Source organism: Eulemur rufifrons, chromosome 27, assembly GCF_041146395.1.
Source record: "Eulemur rufifrons isolate Redbay chromosome 27, OSU_ERuf_1, whole genome shotgun sequence".
Taxonomy (NCBI): Eukaryota; Metazoa; Chordata; class Mammalia; order Primates; family Lemuridae; genus Eulemur; species Eulemur rufifrons.
Genome location: NC_091009.1, coordinates 7651908 through 7672904, shown reverse-complemented (window position 1 = coordinate 7672904; position 20997 = coordinate 7651908). Strand labels below are relative to the sequence as shown.

General features: G+C 40.3%; 1 protein-coding gene across 1 annotated transcript; it reads left to right on the top strand.

Moving 5' to 3' along the window:
* Positions 1-2655: 2655 nt before the first annotated feature.
* Positions 2656-20770, top strand: RGS13 (regulator of G protein signaling 13). Its single transcript, XM_069459223.1, has 4 exons — positions 2656-2720; positions 5933-5994; positions 18930-19096; positions 20585-20770. Exons 1-4 carry the CDS (start codon positions 2656-2658, stop codon positions 20768-20770), a joined length of 480 nt encoding a protein of 159 aa, XP_069315324.1.
* Positions 20771-20997: the final 227 nt, after the last annotated feature.

Below are 20997 nucleotides of genomic sequence, written 5' to 3'. Positions count from 1 at the left end.
GCATACTTTGAATGAATCAATGAAGACTGATACAAAAACTCACCATTTATTCTCAATAATTCACTGTATGTAAGTGTGTATTTATGTTTAGCAAACTATTTCCATCTTTCATCATAAAGTGTGGACTTAAATAACTTAAAAATTTGTGAGTTGTTTTCTCAAAGTCCCGAGTTAAAAACCCTTTACGACATGTACTGTGACGTAAAGGTGTCTGGGCTGAGGGAACTTTATTTAAGTATTAAATTCAAAGTTACAATGACCAGAATGGATAAAACAGGTAAGCAACACCCCTCCTAGAATTCACTCTTAAGGAGATTTATTTTTATTTGGATATTTACACTTTGGCTAATTAGAAAGAGGCAAATTCTTATTCACTATATTGAGAGAGCTTTCTAAAAATAAGAATTGTCCCAAAAAGGAAGCCTTGGAAGTTGGTGGGTTCTAAAGGAAAACATCTTTCAGAGATTGGTATTTTTGAAACCTCATAATTTGACGACTAGGGAGACAAGAGGTGTTTGAAGTCACTCAGCGATCCAAGCACCCACGTTCCTGTAAAATTGTAGGAGAGATGAGTCATTGCACTCCCCGCCCGCCCTCCCCCGCCAAGGATTGCACTTTCTTAACTTCAAGAACCCATCCTTATTTTTTTTTTTTATTTCATCTTATTATTATGGGGGATACAGAATTTCAGGTTACATACGTTGCTCCTGTTCCGCCCTTCCCCCCAAGCCAGAGCTCCAGACGTGTCTGTTCCCCAGGTCGTGCGCATTGCACCCATCATGTAGGTATATATCCCTCCCTTCCCCACCCCCCCTTCCCGAGTCAGCACCTTCAAGTGTTACCACTCCCCAAACGGTGCACAATGCACTCATTGTGTAGGCATACCCCCATCCCCTCCCCCACCCCCCACCTCAGTCTGACATCCAATTGGTGTTGTTCCCAGATGTGTATTTAGGTGATGATCAGGGGAACCAATTTTCTGGTGAGTACATGTGATGCTTGTTTTTCCAATCTTGGGATACTTCACTTAATATAATGGGTTCCAATTCTCTCCAGGAGAACCATAGAGATGTCGTATCTTCATCATTCCTTATAGCTGAGTAATATTCCATGGTATACATATACCACAGCTTACTAATCCAATCATGTATTGATGGGCATTTGGGTTGCTTCCACATCTTTGCTATTGTGAATTGTGCTGCTATAAACATTCGGGTACATGTGTCTTTGTTAAAGAATGACCTCTTTTCCTTTGGGTATATGCCCAGTAATGGGATTGCTGGGTCAAATGGCAGGTCTGCTTGAATCTGTTTAAGATACCTCCATAATGCTTTCCACAGGGGTTGCACTAGTTTGCAGTCCCACCAGCAGTGTATGAGTGTTCCTGTCTCTCCACACCCACGCCAACATGTGTTGTTTTGGGTTTTTTTGATAAAGGCCATTCTCACTGGGGTTAAGTGATATCTCATTGTGGTTTTGATTTGCATTTCTCTGATGATTAGGGATGTTGAGCATTTTTTCATATGTTTGTTAGCCATTCTTATATCTTCTTTCAAGAAGTTTCTATTCATGTCATTTGCCCACTTTTTGATAGGGTTGTTTGATTTTTTCTTGTTGATTTTCCTGAGTTCTAAATAGATTCTTGTTATCAGTCCTTTATCTGATGTGTAGTATGCAAAAATTTTTTCCCATTCTGTAGGTGGTCTGTTTATTCTCGTGACTGTTTCTTTGGCTGTGCAGAAGCTTTTTAATTTAATCATGTCCCATTCATTTATTTTGGTTGTTGCTGTGATTGCCTTAGGGGTCTTCTTCATAAATTCTTTGCCTAGGCCAATGTCTCTAAGAGTCTTTCCTACATTTTCTTCTAGAATTCTAATCGTTTCATGCCTAAGGTTTAAGTCTGTTATCCACCGTGAGTTGATTTTTGTGAGAGGTGAAAGCTGTGGGTCCTGTTTCAGTCTTCTACATGTGGCTAACCAATTCTCCCAGCACCATTTATTGAATAGGGATTCTTGTCCCCAGAGTATGTTCTTGCCTGCTTTGTCAAAGATTAGGTGTCTATATGAGGATGGTTTTATATTTGGATTTTCTGTTGTGTTCCACTGGTCTGTGTCCCTGCACTTGTGCCAGTACTAGGCTGTTTTAAGAACCACGGCCTTGTAGTATAGTTTGAAGTCTGGCAAATTAATACCTCCCATTTTGTTTTTATTGCTTAAAATTGCTTTTGCTATACAGGGTCGTCTCTGATTCCATACAAAGTGTATAATTATTTTCTCTACGTCTGTGAAGAATGATGTTGGTAGTTTTATAGGGATTGCATTGAATCTGTAAATCACTTTGGGTAGTATAGACATTTTAACAATGTTGATTCTTCTGATCCACGAGCATGGTATAGTTTTCCATCTATTTGCAAGTTCTGCTATTTCTTTTCTCAGTGTTTCATAGTTTTCCTTATAGAGGTCCTTTACCTCTTTAGTTAGGTATATTCCTAGATATTTTATTTTCTTTGTTGCTATTCTGAAGGGTATTGAGTCTTTAAGCCATCCTTATTTTTCCATAATTTATAATTCTGTATGCTCTTTAAAAATTGAGTCTAACATATAATTATTTTAAATGACTAAATTATACAGATATATTCTGCGTGTCTTTAGAAAAATGAGCAGGCGAAATTGTTGGATTTGTAAGATGTGCAGAGATGAATCTAAGAGGCTCCCTTCAAAGTAAGTAAAGTTTAAATTCTGTAGCCATTTTAAAGCGTATTCAACGTCCGCCCGGCTAGCTTAGTCGGTAGAGCATGAGACTCTTAAAAGCATATTCGTCACATGCTGAATAAGTGCATATTTATTCAACTGCTGTCCTAATAATGTATTTTGCTCAGAAAGTAAAATTTGCATTGACACATGAGTGATTCCACCGGATGGGCATTCACGTATGACACTAAAATTCCGTTTTCATTATTCATGGTTTACACTTGCGACTTCAACAAGTTAAATGTTTTTAAAGAATCTATTATGAAGATTCTTCATTCTTCTTAGAAGTTTTATAGTGTTTAGGTTAAAATGAGATCTTTGATCCAGAATATTTTCACAGTTCAAACTCTCCACGTACAAAATGCCAGAAAGCTTCGCCCCCAGATGAGGAGGTGAGAGGAGGAGCAATCAATGCCCACGGAGACTCCAAGTCTCTTCCCTTACACGCTTTGCCATAGCTAAAAATGTACCCTTTTGGACGGGAAGAGTGGCTGAATTGAAATGGAAGGTACAATGCCTGGGAAGGGGAACAAGCCGTTCTACTGGACTGGCTCACCTCAAAGAATTCCTAGGCTGAGGATCCCCATTAGGGCTCCTCATTCATGGTCAGGAACCGTGGACGCCTAACCTAGTCCACACTGAGACCTCGGTTCTGGCCACATCTTGCTGTGTGTGCTCCTCTCCTGACGTACTGAAATGTCCAAAAATGCTTCCAAGCCACTGTGTGACGGGGAGGAGGCAGGTGAAGGAGACAGTACGACCTAAAGCTCAGCATTTCCAATGACCAGCTGAGGCTGCTGAACTGCCCAGGTGCAGCCAAGGAAAAAGATGTAACCGGCTGATGATTTCCACAGAGCATCCTGCCAGAGCTGCATTTCTTGCTGCCTGCCTTGTAGACTCAGCAGGAGGGAAGAGGAGGCCAAAAAAAGAAAGAGAGAATTCACATTCACGGAAGGCTCACAGATAATAGTTATTTGATAGGTGCTTTGCATTCATGATCGAATTTAATTTTCATTATAGCTTTGTGAAGTAGACATTATTATTCTCATTTTATACATGATAAAACTGGGGTTTTGAGAATTTACGTAAGACCAAAACTATTAAGCATTGCACTGGGATTAGAACCTGGGGCTATCAGATTCCAAACACTCTTCATGCCTCTGTCTTCATGACATCCCAAAATGCTCCCCTATCTATTTGGTAGCCACTGCCTCTCTGCCCAGAGAAAAGGAGGGGACACAAAACTGGAGAACTGGTATCAGGAAATCCGGTGGGTAAAGAGACAAATGTATTTTGAATAATTCTAGTAAAGGCACCTGGATAACCATGGGCCAGCATGAAATTGTAAGATACTCAGAAAAAAGATTATAAGCAAAAGTGGGGTTCAACCAAAACCAAATTTTATTTCACAACTTTACCCCCTCACCATAATTACTCCAATCACAGTTTTTTGCCATAAATCTCATGAATCTTAGAGGCAAAGGAATTCTCTTACCAACAATTGTCAACACTTAATTTTAAGCTAATGCCACCCCTTGATGGCATCTGCATTCGTGTTGTGGGTTTTCTTTCCTACACAATGGGAGTGAGTGGAACAGACAGGCATGCAGTGAACCCTGCGGAGCACTTTCCATTTTACTGGATTGAAAAGGTTATTTTAGGTAACTCTTTCTAAAGTTCTAATAAGAGAAAAGAACTCTGAGTCAGATACCATTTCATGGAAATGTTTTTTGAAAGCAATCTTAACACAGTACACTGTTAAGCCTCAGTACTGATGCAAACAGTCTGTCCAAAACTGGCAGGATCCATTTGAATTTTTAGAAAACAAAAGATATTTGACCTTTTTAGGATTTGCAATACTTTTCCATGTTCTAAGTTAATTTTTAACCTCTTTGACTAATCTTCCTTCACTGTGTTAAGAGCCTGCTAATCCCAACGGCTGTCCCTGCAGCACAGATACAGCCCACGCAGTGCCTGCTCGTGTCTGTGCCCATCGTTGACTGTATCTAGTTGTTTCAAGCTGAAAAATGAAGCATTTACCATAAACGGAATGGCAGCAAACACACTATTTTTAAAGAGAAAACGTAAAATTATTTGTATGTGAAAATACACAGTCTCTTGCCAGTTCACCTCATGAAGTGCACCAAATGGACAGAGATGAATGATCAAATCCAGTATCTTTCACAGATCTTGTCTAAGTGGTAAATGGCTTTGGTTATACTGTTTAGGTCAAATGTTACTTGACATGTTATACCTTAATAAAAATTAAAACCCTGAAAATGAAAAAAAATACATAGCAAATAAGAGATGGAGAAAACAATAGATACAGGGTTACCAACTTTATTATGCGGGTGCACGCAAACAGGTTTTGAGGATAAACTCTGCGAGTCTAACGGAGAAACACTGCCGGTGGCGGCAGCGCACAGCACACAACCTTTTTAAAAGCAATTTGTCGTTGTACCAAGGACCTTACCAATGTGCACTTCTGCGCCCACTCTCATTCTACTTCTGCTCATCTGCTTGAACCCCTAACACTGTGGGCACGGCACGCTTGACACACAGCGCTGCTGCCTTTGGCTTTCAATGGTGAAAAACGAGACAAAATCAAAATGCTCTTTGAGAATAATTATATAAACTATGGACTTCCCCCTTGTAGAATATTCTACAGTCACTATAAATGACCTATCAATGATTATAAATGTATAATTATAAATTATAACACTGTAAATGATTAAGACAATTGTGATAAGTAAGCACATAAAATGCTTACTAAGCATATATGTACACACATAAAGTGTGCATACACATAGAGTATGATTACTTTGTGGTTAACAAACACACAAATATACACATAAAAAGACTAAAAAAAACTACATCAAAATACCAATAGTGGTAATTTGTGAATAGGGAGATTATAAGACTATGGTTCTTTATCTTCATAAAATTTACTTTATCATATTTTCAAGTATATGCTACCTTCATAATTTGTATAATTTAAAAAACTTACATAGTAAAAATGAAATGTAAAAGATCAAAGAAAGATAAACTTCCTCCACAACCACACACAAATGGAAATTAATTATATTTTGGTGTCATTTTCAAGATAATATAGTTCCAGGTAGTTCAGCAAAACTTTGAGAATATTTTAGCCCAATGAGCACTTTTTGTGTTTCTTTTCAAAGCCTTACTTTGGAGGAAGTGTTGCAGTGGGCCCAGTCTTTTGACAATTTGATGGCTACAAAATGTGAGTATTGTGTGCATATGTTGTCTTTGGATAACTAGCCGGTTAGGGTCTTAGGAGAAGGGGCAGGGCTCGGGGCACTAGATGAACGCATGCTCTCCTCTCACAACTGCCACAGCTAAATAAAGGAAACCTGAAAATAGCTTGTCATGTCAACTGCTATTATTTTCTCTGGTGTTAATTAAACCACGATTAGTCACTGCGAATATTTATTCTTCACAAGTATATGTGTAAGATCCCTTGGAAAATATGCTTACGTAGTAACACATACTGAAATATACTGCCTTTCCATAGCCTTCAAAGGGTAATATTAAATTTTAAAAAAACTTGCTGTTCTCAGTGCTTTCAAAAGTAAGAATAAATTTGAGTCTTGATGGTCTAAGATTCCTCCTCAAAGTTTGTATCTCGCTTTATCAGTCTGATTTAAGTGGGACTATCTATGAGTCCACGTAGAGTCGTATATTAGCATCAACGTTCAGATGGTACAAATGAAAGATAACAGCAATGCACGTGAGGAAGAGAAAGCCCAAGGCTCAAGGCAGAAAATCTGAAGGAGGCTGTGTGTTCAAGAGAACAGTCCATTGTATTTGGTGCAGGAAAAACTGGTGGGTTGTAAAAACTGATAAAACCAGGAGACAGGTACAGAACATAAGGTAGTGGGCACTCACAGAAAGTTCTTCTGTTGAATTTGGTATTTTTTAATGGAGTTGATTCCCCTCCAGTGTTTGTTAATCTCTGCCTGTAGATCCATTTTTGTATTGAAGATGCTGTTTTAGCCTCTCTGGGGATGTTTAACCTGTTCAGAGATCTGGGCTGTGGAGAAGGGTCAGTTGTGCTACTTAGATGCTTTACGTGGCAGGGCGGACCGGAGCTCACCCAGACAGGTGCCTCCTGCTCCTCCTGGGCATCGCCGTGTTCCTGGGGCATGACCTGCCCTTTCTGACTCCAGAGGCCCCAGTAGTATGGACTCGGTTGTCACTGCCTGGCCCAGAGGGCAGTCGTGGGTGGTATGAACCCTGCTGAAACAATTTAACCAACCACCCCAGGACTTACTTCCTGGCCCCTCCTTAGAGCTGGGGTTCACCTTTCCAGGCCTGGTCTCCCCCTGAGCTCCTGCCTTTCGTAGCAGGCCTTTCCAATGACCACTGAGGCCAGAGTTTCTTTATCTGATGTAGTCACCGCTGCTTTTCACTTTTTATGTATTCCTCCTAGTTTGTGGTCCAATATGCCAGCATGACTGTGAATTTTTTTTAAACATACCCTTTGGGTAAATTTTAGGACATTGAAATGGGAGGAAGAATTGAAAGCATATAATAGGTCAGCTATATTGATTAATCCTCTGCTAATAGCTTGGATTTTCATCACAACTCTCTGTAATCCATGTTTTGCAGCATTGCCAGATTAATCTCTTTCTTAAAGTTTCAAATGCTTCATCTGTAAAATGGGAATCATGTCACCTATCTTTTCAGCCTTATTATGCAGGTTAGATATAAAACAACTAGCTTGATGCCAATACAGATTAGGCACACAATTATAGGTAGTTCTTTTTATTACCAACAAAGTACATGTCTCTGAATATCATTCATCTTTCTCTGCTGCCTAGAAAAAGTCCAAAATCTTGGTATTTAGGACTCTCTCTATAACCTAACACATTTTCTAAAATTTATCTCTGGCTATGCCCCTTTGAGTAACATGCCCTCCGCCAGTGTGACTATCACTCCAGTGTCTACTTGCACATTTATGACTCTTCTGCTCCAGGTTTTGCTCAAAGTCCTTTGCATCTCCTCTACCTACTCTGTCCATCCTTAAAGTCAAATTCAAGTTTCACCTTTTCAATGAAATCTCTTGGAAATATTTTTCCTCTCTCTTCCATTTTGTTAGTAAAATTATTCTGCTTTTAATTGTAGGCAGTTTGTGTATTGGTTTTTTTTCCACAATGGCTTTCCTTACTAGATTGCAAATTCCTCAAGAGTGTGGATTGCTCCTCATTCACCTTTCATCCCCCTGAGAGACTAAAAACATGCTTTGCACCTAATGGGCATGCAATAAGTGTTCAGTGAATAAATACAAGACAAATATCAGTAAGAAGAGATCAAAACACCAAGCTATATTATGTAAGTTTCTGTATCAATCCTGGAGGCTTCATAAACAAAAGTGAATAGAGTTAAGTATTTGGCAAGGATTCCAAGTGGGCACCTGCCTCGCTACAATTAGCACTTTAGAGATCTAGTGTCATGAGAATACATAAAGGCTACAGAAAAGATGAGGACAGGAAGACACTATACTATGCTACGCTACACCCAAAAATACCGTCAAAGTCTCAGGCATTACCAAGATGAAAATTAGGAACAAAATCCTGTGGGTATTTCTGATGGCCAAACCTTAATAGAGATACAGTAGAACCAGAAAAGTGCATTTATAATGACATGGGAACCTACAATCACCTTAAATCCAAGGACCCTTCAAACTAAAAAGGTCAAGACCAAAAAATAATCAAAATCTATAATGCCAGAAAAAATTGAGCCAGAAGGCTCATACTTATATTACTGACTAAATCGCAAAAGATGAGGAGAGGGGTTGCCCACTGATATTTGAGTAAATTATGTTTCATATAAATAAAAAGTAGTTTAGTAAAACCGCGATTAACTCCCTTGCGTGATTCACTCAATCCTGCCGTGTGTCGGGCAGACCCTGCAGGCACCAGGGACGCCAGGTGAGAGGTGCACACGGTCCCTGTGCTCGGGGCTGTGCTCCCTCTAGAGCGGGGAGACAGACACCAAGTGAACAAATTAACGAGTAAATAATTCTGGAAAGTGGTCAATGCTTTGAAGCAAATAAAACCAGGTGATGGGACAAAAAAAGTCAAGTAGAAGAGTGCAATTCAATCTTATAATTAGAGAACTGTCAGAGGGAGTAAATTTGAGCAAAGAGCTAAATGATAAGAAGTAGCCGGAAGCAATCGTGCTGGGTGGGGTCCCTGGGCAGAGTGGCCCAAGCAGAAGAAAGCCAGGTTTAAAAGGCCCAGGGATATGAGTGAGGTCAGTGTCTTCAAATAAGTGAAAGACGTTCAACATAAAAAAACTGTAGGGCCTTATAAGCTACATGAACAACCTTAAATTGCAGAATAAATAACAAGATTCAGTGCACATTTAAAAGCTCTTCCTGGTTCTCTTCTGAGACATTGAAGCAGGGGGACTAGTTAGAAGGCTGTTGCAATAAGCCAGGTAAAACCAGAACTCTATGGGGAAGACAAGGCTGGGAGTGATTAGCATACAGATGCTAACAAAATCCACGGGGCTAGGAGATCCATTAGAACGTTCAGATGGAGGAAAGCAGAGATCCAGAGATGGAGCTGAGGTGCGTGCTATTTCCAAATCCAGGGAATAGGAGGGTCAGCAAAGTGCATAGGAAAGGAGCATCACGTGAGTTAAGGATGACCAAACAGCGTGTTATCACACAGCCAAAGAACAGAGTGTTTCAGGGCGGGAGCCGTGGACTGTGTCAAAGACTGCAGAGAAGCCAGGTGAGCTGAGGAAAGGCCAGCGACTACTGGACACGGCAATGCGGGAGTCATTGGGCCGCAACAAAAGCAGTTTCCCGTCCTCAGCAGCAGGGGAAGTGAGACGTAACATGGAGAATAATTTAAATAAGTTTTGCTGTGAAGGTCAGCAGAGACTGGAAGCAGGCGTGAGGTGGACACTGGGAGTCAATAGCTGCGGCTGGTTTTATTCGTGAAATACAGCAACATATCTGTATGATGATGGCAACCGTTAGCAAGGAAGAAACAGATGTCACAGAAGAGACCGGAGACAAGTGTAAGAGCAACGGGAAAATGCCAAGTGATGGAGAAAGCAGAAGTAGGGGGGAGTCAGAAAAAAATTGTTGGACCGGCTCAAAAAGGAACAGGGACACTTCCCTCCAGGAGGGGAGTTAGAAAGGAGAGGTGGACGGAGACAGGCTGGTTGATTTGGTGCAGAGAAGACAGAAAGCTCCGTCTGATTAAGTTCATGTTCTCGGTGGGGTTTGAGGCAAGGTCATGGCCAGATTGCTGAGGAGAGGGTGTGGTGGCAGCTGAAATGCGAGAAGATATAACATTCAGAGATTCAGAGAGCCGTAACATTGCAGAAGGATCGCTGGATGGCTGGGCAATGTCAAGTGCTCATGGAAAACGTGCAGTGATGAGTTCAAGTGCAAACGCGCAGTTGTGAACCGGCTGCTCCGGCGTAGACGCAGAGCAGACATGTAACTAAGCCGCTCGGATGGGCAAGAGCTCTGACCACACAGAGTGTGCTTCAACCTTCTAATGTCGATCAGCATCATCTTTGCACGAACTGTCTGCTTTCCTCCTGTTCTACATTGTCCCAATCCCACGCAGACATCCTTAGACAGAATTGCCACACTGCCAAAGGCCACGGAGGCTGCTCCGTGTTGACAAACCCTCTGTGCTGGCTGTCGCCTCTTCATCCGCATCACGGCACAGGCAGACACTGGGAGTTAGTGGCGGACATCAGTGCCTCTGGTGCACAGCCTGATCCCGAGGCACAGCCATTCCCTCGGCTTGCTTCATCTGTGAGAGAGTCTTGGCTGCTCACCGTGGCTGACAGCTTCCGACACTCTCATCTACTCCAATTCCCATCTCTCCTAACTGCTGCTGTTGCCATGGTTCCCTTCATCAACCCCTATGTTACCTACACTGCCTTGCCTCTGCCCTTTCCATTTACCACTTTTTGTCTTTTTTAACTTCATCACCTTGCAGGGGGAAAATAACCATGGCCTTGCATAGACATCACCGTTCAGTAAGAACATTTTTTTTGTCTTATTCTCAGAAAATCAAAAAGCAATCGCATGCCAAGTATAATCCTGTGGTCTTTAGTGCTTCTTGGATGCTGAATAATTAGGGTCTTCTTTTTCACTTTTCAAGACCTACAGAGAGTCACTTTAAAATATGGAAGTATGAGGGATCCAAAGGCCCAGATTGACAAACTTTCGTTTATTTAGTGTCTGCTACATGTCAGTCAGTGCGTAGGAACTGAATATATGAGGATGAATAAACTGCAGTCCTAATCCTCAAAGTGTTCTTAGGTGAGTGGGTGGATAATGGAAGTAAACCAATAAATATAATAGACTGTGATATATGGAGGAAGAGAACTGTAAGTTAAAATACGTGTGCACTAAATGACTAAATTTGTCAACTTATTTAACTTGGGGAGGGAAATTTTCCCAGAAATTAAGATACGTAAACTGAGTCTCAGATCAGGGTTTAAAACCTGCCACACAAAAGGAACCGTATTTACAGTAGCACGAAGGTGACACACTGCTTGGCCAGGAAAAGCAAGGCTTGAGCAAAGACAGCTTCCAGGAGCAACGAGAGAAGAGCTGGAGAGGCAGAGGGTGCTTGGTCCTAAGGGGCCTTCAGCCGCTGCCAGGAGGTCTGGCCGTTATCACCAGGGCAATGGGAAAACTTTGAAAGGGTATAAATAGAGGATGGTGGCTAGATTTTTGTTTTCAAGATTTTTCTTTAATAAAAGTGCAGAGAAGGCCGGGCGCGGTGGCTCACGCCTATAATCCTAGCTCTCTGGGAGGCCGAGGTGGGTGGATTGTTTGAGCTCAGGAGTTCGAGACCAGCCTGAGCAAGAGCGAGACCCCATCTCTACTAAAAATAGAAAGAAATTATATGGACAGCTAAAAAAAAAATATATATATAGAAAAAAATTAGCTGGGCATGGTGGTGCATGCCTGTAGTCCCAGCTACTCGGGAGGCTGAGACAGGAGGATCGCTTGAGCCCAGGAGTTTGAGGTTGCTGTGAGCTGGGCTGACGCCACGGCACTCACTCTAGCCTGGGCAACAGAGTGAGACTCTGTCTCAAAAAAAAAAAAAAAAAAAAAAAAAAAGTGCAGAGAAGATTAAAGGCAGGATCAGACAGATGAACTGAAGCCTTTTCAAATGAAATGGTTTACAAATACACTTTGAAAATCATAAACAAAAATACATCCAAGGAGAACAGAAGATAATGCTTATAAATATTAACCCAGTGAGTGTTAATATATAAAGAGATTGGAAAAAATTCAAGAAAACACCAACAATGTAAAAGAAAAATGGACAAAAGATTTGCGATTCACAAGAAAAAAAGAGAAATGGTCAGTAAGAAAAATGTTTAAGCATTAATATTTTAATAGAAATTTAAACAATTACAAGTCACTGGTTTCACCCCATCAGACTGGAAAAGTTGGAGTGTATAAAAACTGACAATGCTGTTGGGAATTAAGAATAATGAAATCTTTCCAATAGCAATTTTAAAATAAGTATTAAGAGTCTCTAAAAATATTACATCTTCAATCTAGGAATTCCACTCTTCAAAATTAATTATTTTTCCCTAAGAAAATAATTAGAGATGGAAAGATTTATAAACCAAAATGTTCAGTGTAGGATGATTTATAACCAAAGAAAGGAAAACAAATGTTCAATACTAGCAGGACGGCCAAATATTAGGTTATTAAGTATGAAATGTCCGATTTCCTTAAGTACTAAATTTGACAGTTAATATCTCTGATGTTTCATTTCTTGTCTTATACTATTGCGAAGCTACATCCTCAGTCCTTCAAATACAGTTAGGCTTGTGATTATCTTTCAAAAAAATTTTTAGAGCAATTTTTTCAAAATCACTTAAAAATCAAAAATTCAAGTTGTTTCTGAATATGAGTTCTGTCGTGGAAGAAATGCAGCACAGACAGCTTGAAATACCAACAAAGTGTTTGGGAAGGATGTGGCCAATGAATGCACAGTACATCCATGGTTCAGAGAAGTTCCGTTCTGGTGATTTTAATCTCGAAAATGAGCCACTTGGGCGACCTGAGACCAAGGTGGCTAATGATGAGCTGAAAGCTGTGGAGGAAGCGAATCCATCTCAACCTACACCTGAATTAGCAGCAAGGTTTGACATTACTATGCCAATGAAACCAGACCATTTGAAACAGATTAGCAAGGTAAAAAAGCTGGATAGATGGGTTCTGCATTAATTAGATGAGCATCAGAAGAGAAATCATCTCGAAGCTTGCCTTTCTTTGCTGTCACTACATAAAGCCAAACCATTTCTACACATGTAACTGTATTGTTACATGTGATGTAAAGTGGATTCTTTTTGACAATTGCAAGCATTCATCACAATAGTTGGATAAAGATGAAGTGCTGAAACATAGTTCAAAACCAAATAGTCATCAAAAAAGCTAATGGTGGCCAGGCGCAGTAGCTCACACCTGTAATCTTAGAACTCTGGGAGGCTGAGGCGGGTGGATCGTTTGAGCTCAGGAGATCGAGACCAGCCTGAGCAAGAGTGAGACCCCATCTCTACTAAAAAGTAGAAAGAAATTAGCTGGACAATTAAGAATATAGAAAAAATTAGCCAGGCATGGTGGTGCATGCCTATAGTCCCAGCTACTCGGGAGGCTGAGGCAGGAGGATTGCTTGAGCCCAGACATTTGAGGATGCTATGAGCTAGGCTGACGCCATGGCACTCTAGCCTGGGCAACAGAGTGAGACTCTGTCTCAAAAAAAAAAAAAAAAAAAAGCTAATGGTGTCTGTTTGGGGGTCCGATGCTGGTATATCCACTGCAGCTTCAGGAAACCTGGCCAATGGATTACAGTGGATGTCTACTGCAACCAACTGAGCAAAATGAAGAGGATGCTTGTGATTGAGCATCTGAGATTGGTCAATAGAGACAGGCCAATCCTCTGATAAGGCAGTGCCCGACCACATGTCACCCAAACAACGCTGTTCAAACTATAGAAGCTGGACTTAGAAACTGTCATCCACCGTATTCATTTGACCTTGCACCCCAACCGACTACCACTTCTTGCAAGGAAAAATATTCACTTCTCAACAAGCTGTGGAAAACACCTTTCACAACTTCATCGCCACTTGCTCTCCAGGGTTCTTCACTGCTGCATAAACAAGCTACCATTAAGATGCAAAGCTATCAATAGCTTAGGTGCATACTTTGGTTAAGTGTACTGTTTCTTTTTTTTTTTTTTATTTCATCTTATTGTTATGGGGGATACAGAATTGCAGGTTACATACGTTGCCCATGTACCGCCTTTCCCCCCAAGTCAGAGCTCCAGGCGTGTCTGTTCCCCAGATAGTGCACGTTGCACCCATCATGTAGGTATATATCCATCCCTTCCCCACCCCCCTTTCCCGAGTCAGCACCTTCAAGCGTGACCATTCCCCAAAAGGTACGCAATGCACTCATTGTGTAGGCATACACCCATCCCCTCCCCTACCCCCCACCTCAGTCTGATATCCGATTGATGTCGTTCCCAGATGTATATTTAGGTGATGATCAGGGAAACCAATTTTCTGGTGAGTACATGTGATGCTTGTTTTTCCATTCTTGGGATACTTCACTTAATATAATGGGTTCAAGTGTACTGTTTCTTGTTTGAAATATATTAAAACAGTGGTCCCCAACCTTTTTGGCACCAGAGACCAGTTTCATGGAAGACAATTTTTCCACACATAGTGGGGCAGGGGCAGTGGAGCTCTGCGGCCCATTCCCCACTGGTCCACAGCCGAGGATTGGGGACCACAGTAAAAAACTACCCTTTTGATTGAAATCAGACATTTCATATTTAATGACCTAATATATTATGGCCTAACTTTCAATGAAATATTATACGGCCATTAAAAGTAACAAGAGGAAAGTGTTTACATGATCTTAGGTATGGAAGAGTGATAGTGATAGTGAATAGTGCTTTCATATCATAATGCCAATAAGAAAAATTTGAGTGTGTATCTGTTTGTGTAGATATATTAATGCTAGCTAGATAGGCAATTATACATGAACAAAGGTTTGAAAGAATAAAATAAAATATACCAAATTGTTAACAGTGGTTATTACTTTGTTCTGTATTAAAAACAACCCTGGAGATCATTCTTCTCAGTGAACTATCACAAGAATGGAAAACAAACACCACATGTTCCCAATACTAAACTGGAACAAATTGATCAACGCTTATGTGCACATACAGAAGTAAGACTCAAGGAAAATCAAGTAGGTGGGGGAGAAGGGATGGGTAAATTCACACCTAATGCGTATAATTCACACTAACTGGATGAAGGATGCACTTATAACTTAGACTCAAACTGTACAAAAGCGAATAATGTAACCAAAACGTGTGTACCCCCGTAAAACTCTGAAATAATAAAAAAAAAAACCAATAGCACTTTAAGCTATATTTATAATAATACAGCAAAGAGAAGGTAGGAGAAAAATCAGAAATGATTAATATCATAGATGCCAAACCAGAAAATTTTTAATAAAACAGAAGATTTACTATAAAGGTTGGCACAGATTCTGTTAGAATCATGGAATGTATCATCCCCAGTGGTACAGACTGAAAATAAAATGGATTTAAAATTGGTTTAGTGAGATTTCTAATGGATGCTGTGACACAGCTCACCTTTAGGATTTCATGCGTGCTGTGAGCCTAGCTGCCTTACAGGAAACCTAACTCTGGACTAGACTGGCCGCTGCTCTGACTCAGCCAAGAGAAGCCCACGTTTTCCTTCTGCATCAAGAACACTGGCATGTGTCACTTGTGTGTCATAGAAATACTAATTTTAGTGACTGATTTTAAGAGAACAGGCTAGAAAGTCCCAAAGGCACCACTCTCTCTTCGAGGAAAAGGCATACACCATATACGACACAAGCCTATTTCTTCCATCCTCCCGACTTAAAGGAGCAATTCTGTTGCTCATCCTTACTCACTCTGCTGGAACAGAGTCATGGTCTCTCGAGCGTAATGCTCAGGAAGGGGTATCATTTAAAACCACAGAACGGACTTCTTTGGGCTACCTTACCTGATTTGGAAAAGCCTTTTCCACCTTGTAATTCACTTGTTGTATGAGCCAATAGAAATTCTAAACTGAGCAATTCAGTTTTGACTTTAATAATTACTAAGATTCCTGGAATACTTTCACACATAAGTGTTTTCAGCTGCCTGCTTGGGTAACTGGCAGCACATTCAGACAAAAATTAGCCTAATGTAGACAGATCCTATAAAAATACCAGTCCCATGAGTCTACTCATTCTACACACCAGAATCAGAAGTATCAGACAGGTTCAAGTAGTCCAGGTTAGCTTCTGCTAAGTTATGGTACTGTAACAGATGACATTAAAATCCCAGTGGTTACAGTAAGAAAGGTTCGTTTCTTGTTCACGATACACAACAATTAGGGTCAGCTCCAGCTCTGTTCCATGTCTTCATTCTGGCCTTCCAACTAAAGGAACGGCTCTTTTCTAGAATATGCTCTTCTCATGGTGGTGGGGTGGGGAGGGGGTCAATGGCGGAATCACATGATGGTTCTTAAACCTTCTGCTTAGACCTGTCCATGGCACGTGGCATGTATTGCATTGGCTAGCACAAGTCCAACTGCCCATGCTGATATATAGGGGACATGAAAATATAATCCTCCTACACAAAGGTCAGGGAATAACTGAGGAGCAATACTACAATCTACCATATGGTATCTGAAGGATACTATATTTTATATGCATATATAGAATATTATAATTAGAATCTATTCTGAGAGAGACACAATGGGTGAATAGCTTCATTAACAAAGGACTTGAGTAGGTCAAGAACTGTGGAACCATTTGGCCAGCCCAAAAAGAAGCAGAGATACTTCTTCCACTATATCAGGAGGGAAGTTAGAGAAGTCAGATAGGCATATAGGTGGGTTCTAGCATGAGAATCTATAAACATTTTACTATACAACTAAGCTAAAGATAAATATAAACACAAATTTAGAATACCAGCTTGACATCTAACATTGGTTTCCAGATCATCTCCCTACCCCTACCCACCCATCCTCTCAACCCATCCAAGTAGCCCATGGCACTCTCATTCCATGATCCATAGATTTTTATCTGGTATCTCATTCTTTTTCCTGTTCCATTGCTCGTTTCTTTGTTTCATGGTCCTTCTAGTCTGTTTCCAATGAGGCACTCAGTTCAAATTCCTCTAAGTACAAACTATATAAGTTGCTTATTTTTTAAAATAGACCTCTCTTTCTTTCAGTACACACTGAAAAATATTGGCTTCCAACTTTACTTCTTAAACCACAAATGACTTTTTGTTTTGACTTCTGGTTTGCCCACCATTTAGCTATTTAGTAGGAGGACCAATTGCTGCATCTGTGTTCTCTGCTCCCAGCTTTCTGTGCCTATGATGAGACAAGGCACATTTTAAAGTCACTGTCATGTGAAAGCAAACTTCTTGTTTGAAATCTAAACAAGAATATCGAAAGCATATTCCCCCACTGGACAGGAATATCTACTCTATGTCATTTCCTATATTACATTTCTACACATGTTCTACTTGCAACTCATCTGTCCTCTCAACTCAGTGATGTTTCTGTTAAACCATCTCCCACCACACTTGCTCGAGTGGTAATAGTAATCCATGCTCTAACCGCATGTATTCCTAGGATGCCACACTTATTGTGGATTGCCAGCTTTCCCCCATCCTAATGCCTCCTTGGAAGGCATCTACCTCTATTTGAGTTCTTTTTCTGAATACAAAATACTTTGTTATCTTTATTCTTGTATCACTGCTGACAAAGCCAATAGAAGCCAAAAAAATCAAAGAGCCTGGATTTCTAGTACCGGAAAACTCGACATAATCTCTTGTGTCAAGATCCAGGAAAATATAGTTTTACTCATAATTTCCATTTCATCTGATTACCATCATTTCTCATAACAGTTAATGATACTGACCAAGATATTGTTAATCAAAATCCTATGCTTGATGATGAATATGTTTATGGCATTGATTCTGGTGATGGTTTCATGGGTGAACTCTTATCTCCAAACTCATCAAGCTGTATACATTAAATTATGTACAACTTTTTGTAAAAAATAAAATTTAAAAATCCTATGCTAACGTCAGTCTCTCAGCAGTCTTATGTTTAGTGAGCCCACACACACATTTCTGTTAACATCTATCGAAAGTTACATTATCGTTTTATCATTTAGCAATTCTATTCCTCAGATAGATCAAGAGACTTTCTAGACAGAAGAAGATTAATATCTTGAACCTTGAGAATACTTGATACTCCCAAAGATTCTGACTAAAGTGCTAAGTTTGTGAGAGCTTACTTAACACCCTCCTTCAAACACTAGCACCTACAAAATGGCACCTCAGTTGGAAAAGTGCCTCCCACATGCATCCTCTCCAAATGGCAATTTAACACCAGTGGGGAGGATGAGCGTCTCCAGCAGCAAGTGTCATTTGATGGTTATGATGTCCTCTACCAGATTCTGAGATACTTTCCAACATCCCATCTGATTTCCATTCCTTGCCTGGTCCCTTATTTCTGGTTTGAACCATAAACCATGAATATTAAGTTGAATTTTTCATCTATCTGTGTTTTGCTCCAACTGGATACTGAGAAACATTTTAGGCTATACAACCTGATCAGAGAATCACTCCCATGTAGCTTGGATATTTTTCTTCCAACCTTGACCTGCATGTTTAAATTCTAAACCCTGCTCTTACCTTCCAGTTTGGTGTAAGGTGTTAGATTTTTCATGTCAGATTCATAATGGAGCTCTGTCCACCTGCCCAGCTTAAGTCCTTTTTCCTGGCCTTTGTGATGTCTCCTGTCCTATTTGTCCTAGACCCATTCACACTGGTGGGAATTTTACTCTGAGTGACTCAGAATAAAGGGATGACCTCACCAATGATTGGTATTGTCAAAACATGCTTCAAATGTATAGACCCAAGTGTGTGAGAGATATAGATATTGATATACATATAGATATCAAATATTTGCTTGTTAAATAATTTGAGAATTTTGTTTTAAACTGCATTAAATGTTGTTCAGATTGTTTGATAATTTTGACCCATGAAAATAAACTGATTTCTCCACTACTTTTAGATGGTCCAGTAGTCTATGCAGCATATTTAAAAATGGAGCACAGTGATGAGAATATTAAATTCTGGATGGCATGTGAAACCTATAAGAAAATTGCCTCACGGTGGAGCAGAATTTCTAGAGCAAAGAAGCTTTATAAGATTTACATCCAGCCACAGTCCCCTAGAGAGGTAACTACCAGACAACAGTGGGAAATGGAACTCAGGACAGCCCTGGGAGGGCGCTAATATCTGTCAAGCATCGTAAGTGCCAGACACTTTCGTCAGTGTCTCCTAACATGCTTTGAATTTAGTACTGCTAACGTTATTTTAGTTATTTTATAGATAAGAGACCTGAGAGTCTGAGAACTTGCCCAGTGTCACACAGCCACAAAGTGGTAAAGTCAGGATTCGAAGTTAGGCCTGTCTGGCTCTAAAGTTTCTCCCTAAATTAAATTATCTTAATTCCCAGAAAAGTCAAAAAGAAAAAGGGAGTCCTTGGAAGAAGAACTGGCCTTACCAGTAGAAACCACAAATGCCATAAATAGGCACATGGAAGTCCCCGGTGGTACTGGACAAAGTCCGTGCCACCGCGCCAGCAGGGAGCTCACCTTGGTTTTAAACCAGCAGACCCAGCAGACATCCACACTGATGTTACTGTCAGTCGTTCACAACTGCCTGAAGAAAATAAAGTCTTGAGTGAAACAGATACACTGAGTCTCCTCCTAGTGGAGAAAGAAAGAGAAATTAAAGTTAGCTTTAAGGGGATAAAGATACAGGATAGTGTATGAGATGTCTATCACTCAGGACAGTCTTACTCTATTGACTTATTCCCCAAAACTCTTTTTTTTTTTTTTTTTTTTTTTGAGACAGAGTCTCACTCTGTTGCCCAGGCTAGAGTGAGTGCCATGGCGTCAGCCTAGCTCACAGCAACCTCAAACTCCTGAGCTCAAGCGATCCTCCTGTCTCAGCCTCCCGAGTAGCTGGGACTACAGGCATGCACCACCATGCCCGGCTAATTTTTTTTCTATATATATTTTTAGCTGTCCATATATTTTCTTTCTATTTTTAGTAGAGATGGGGTCTCGCTCTTGCTCAGGCTGGTCTCGAACTCCTGAGCTCAAACGATCCGCCCACCTCGGCCTCCCAGAGTGCTAGGATTACAGGCGTGAGCCACCGCGCCCGGCCCCCAAAACTCTTGCCTGGAAAATACTTGGTTTATTGAAATAACCACTTCTCCCCTCTATTTCTCTACTTCTCCTCACTTTTTTCCCATTTCAGAGCATATTCGGTTAAATCAACATTTGTGACTACTAAGGCAGATACATTTTAAAATCACCAACTTCCCTTTTCCTTAAAAAGAGATCTCTAGCTCAGAAACTTCCTGGTTTGCAGACTGCTGCTAACAAACCACTTGCACTCTCCTAAGTGAGCAATTGTTTCTGAGACTTCCCTGGTCTTGGGCCTCATGTTTTTCCCCCACCCCAGGATGTGGAGGTAGATAATTACTTTTAAAAAAGCAAAAAGTTTATCTCTTGTAAGTCTTTTTAGATACCTATGAAACCACAAATTACCCTATTCCACTGAAAAGGAGAGGGGGTAATAAAGTAAACCTTTTCATTATAGGTGTGTATCTTCAATCATGCTTAATGATGCTTTACATGTAATTTCTCTTTTCAGATTAACATTGACAGTTCGACAAGAGAAACTATCATCAGGAACATTCAAGAACCCACTCAAACATGTTTTGAAGAGGCTCAAAAAGTAGTGTACATGCACATGGAAAGGGATTCCTATCCCCGATTTCTAAAGTCGGAAATGTACCAGAAACTTTTGAAAACGATTCAGTCCAGCAACAGTTCCTGACTACCACTCAAAAGTTTAAATTGAAAATGATATATTGAAAGTACTGGGTTTGATCTTTTAATTTAGAAAAACATAAAATCAGAAACAAGGTAGGAATGAAGCTGAAATAAAACTATAAATTGACTTCTAGTTTCCAACTAGAAACAGATCTCAAAAGGAATAGACTCTAGAACTCTTATAACATGAATAAAACCATTTACATCATACCTATGCAGTTTTGTTAATAT

Excerpts from the sequence above, each read along its gene's own strand:
- RGS13 (XM_069459223.1), top strand. The coding sequence starts at position 2,656 with ATGAGCAGGCGAAATTGTTGGATTTGTAAGATGTGCAGAGATGAATCT. Across the intron at positions 5,995-18,929 it reads CAATTTGATGGCTACAAAAT|ATGGTCCAGTAGTCTATGCA; the intron begins GTGAGTATTGTG and ends CACTACTTTTAG. Across the intron at positions 19,097-20,584 it reads AGCCACAGTCCCCTAGAGAG|ATTAACATTGACAGTTCGAC; the intron begins GTAACTACCAGA and ends TTCTCTTTTCAG.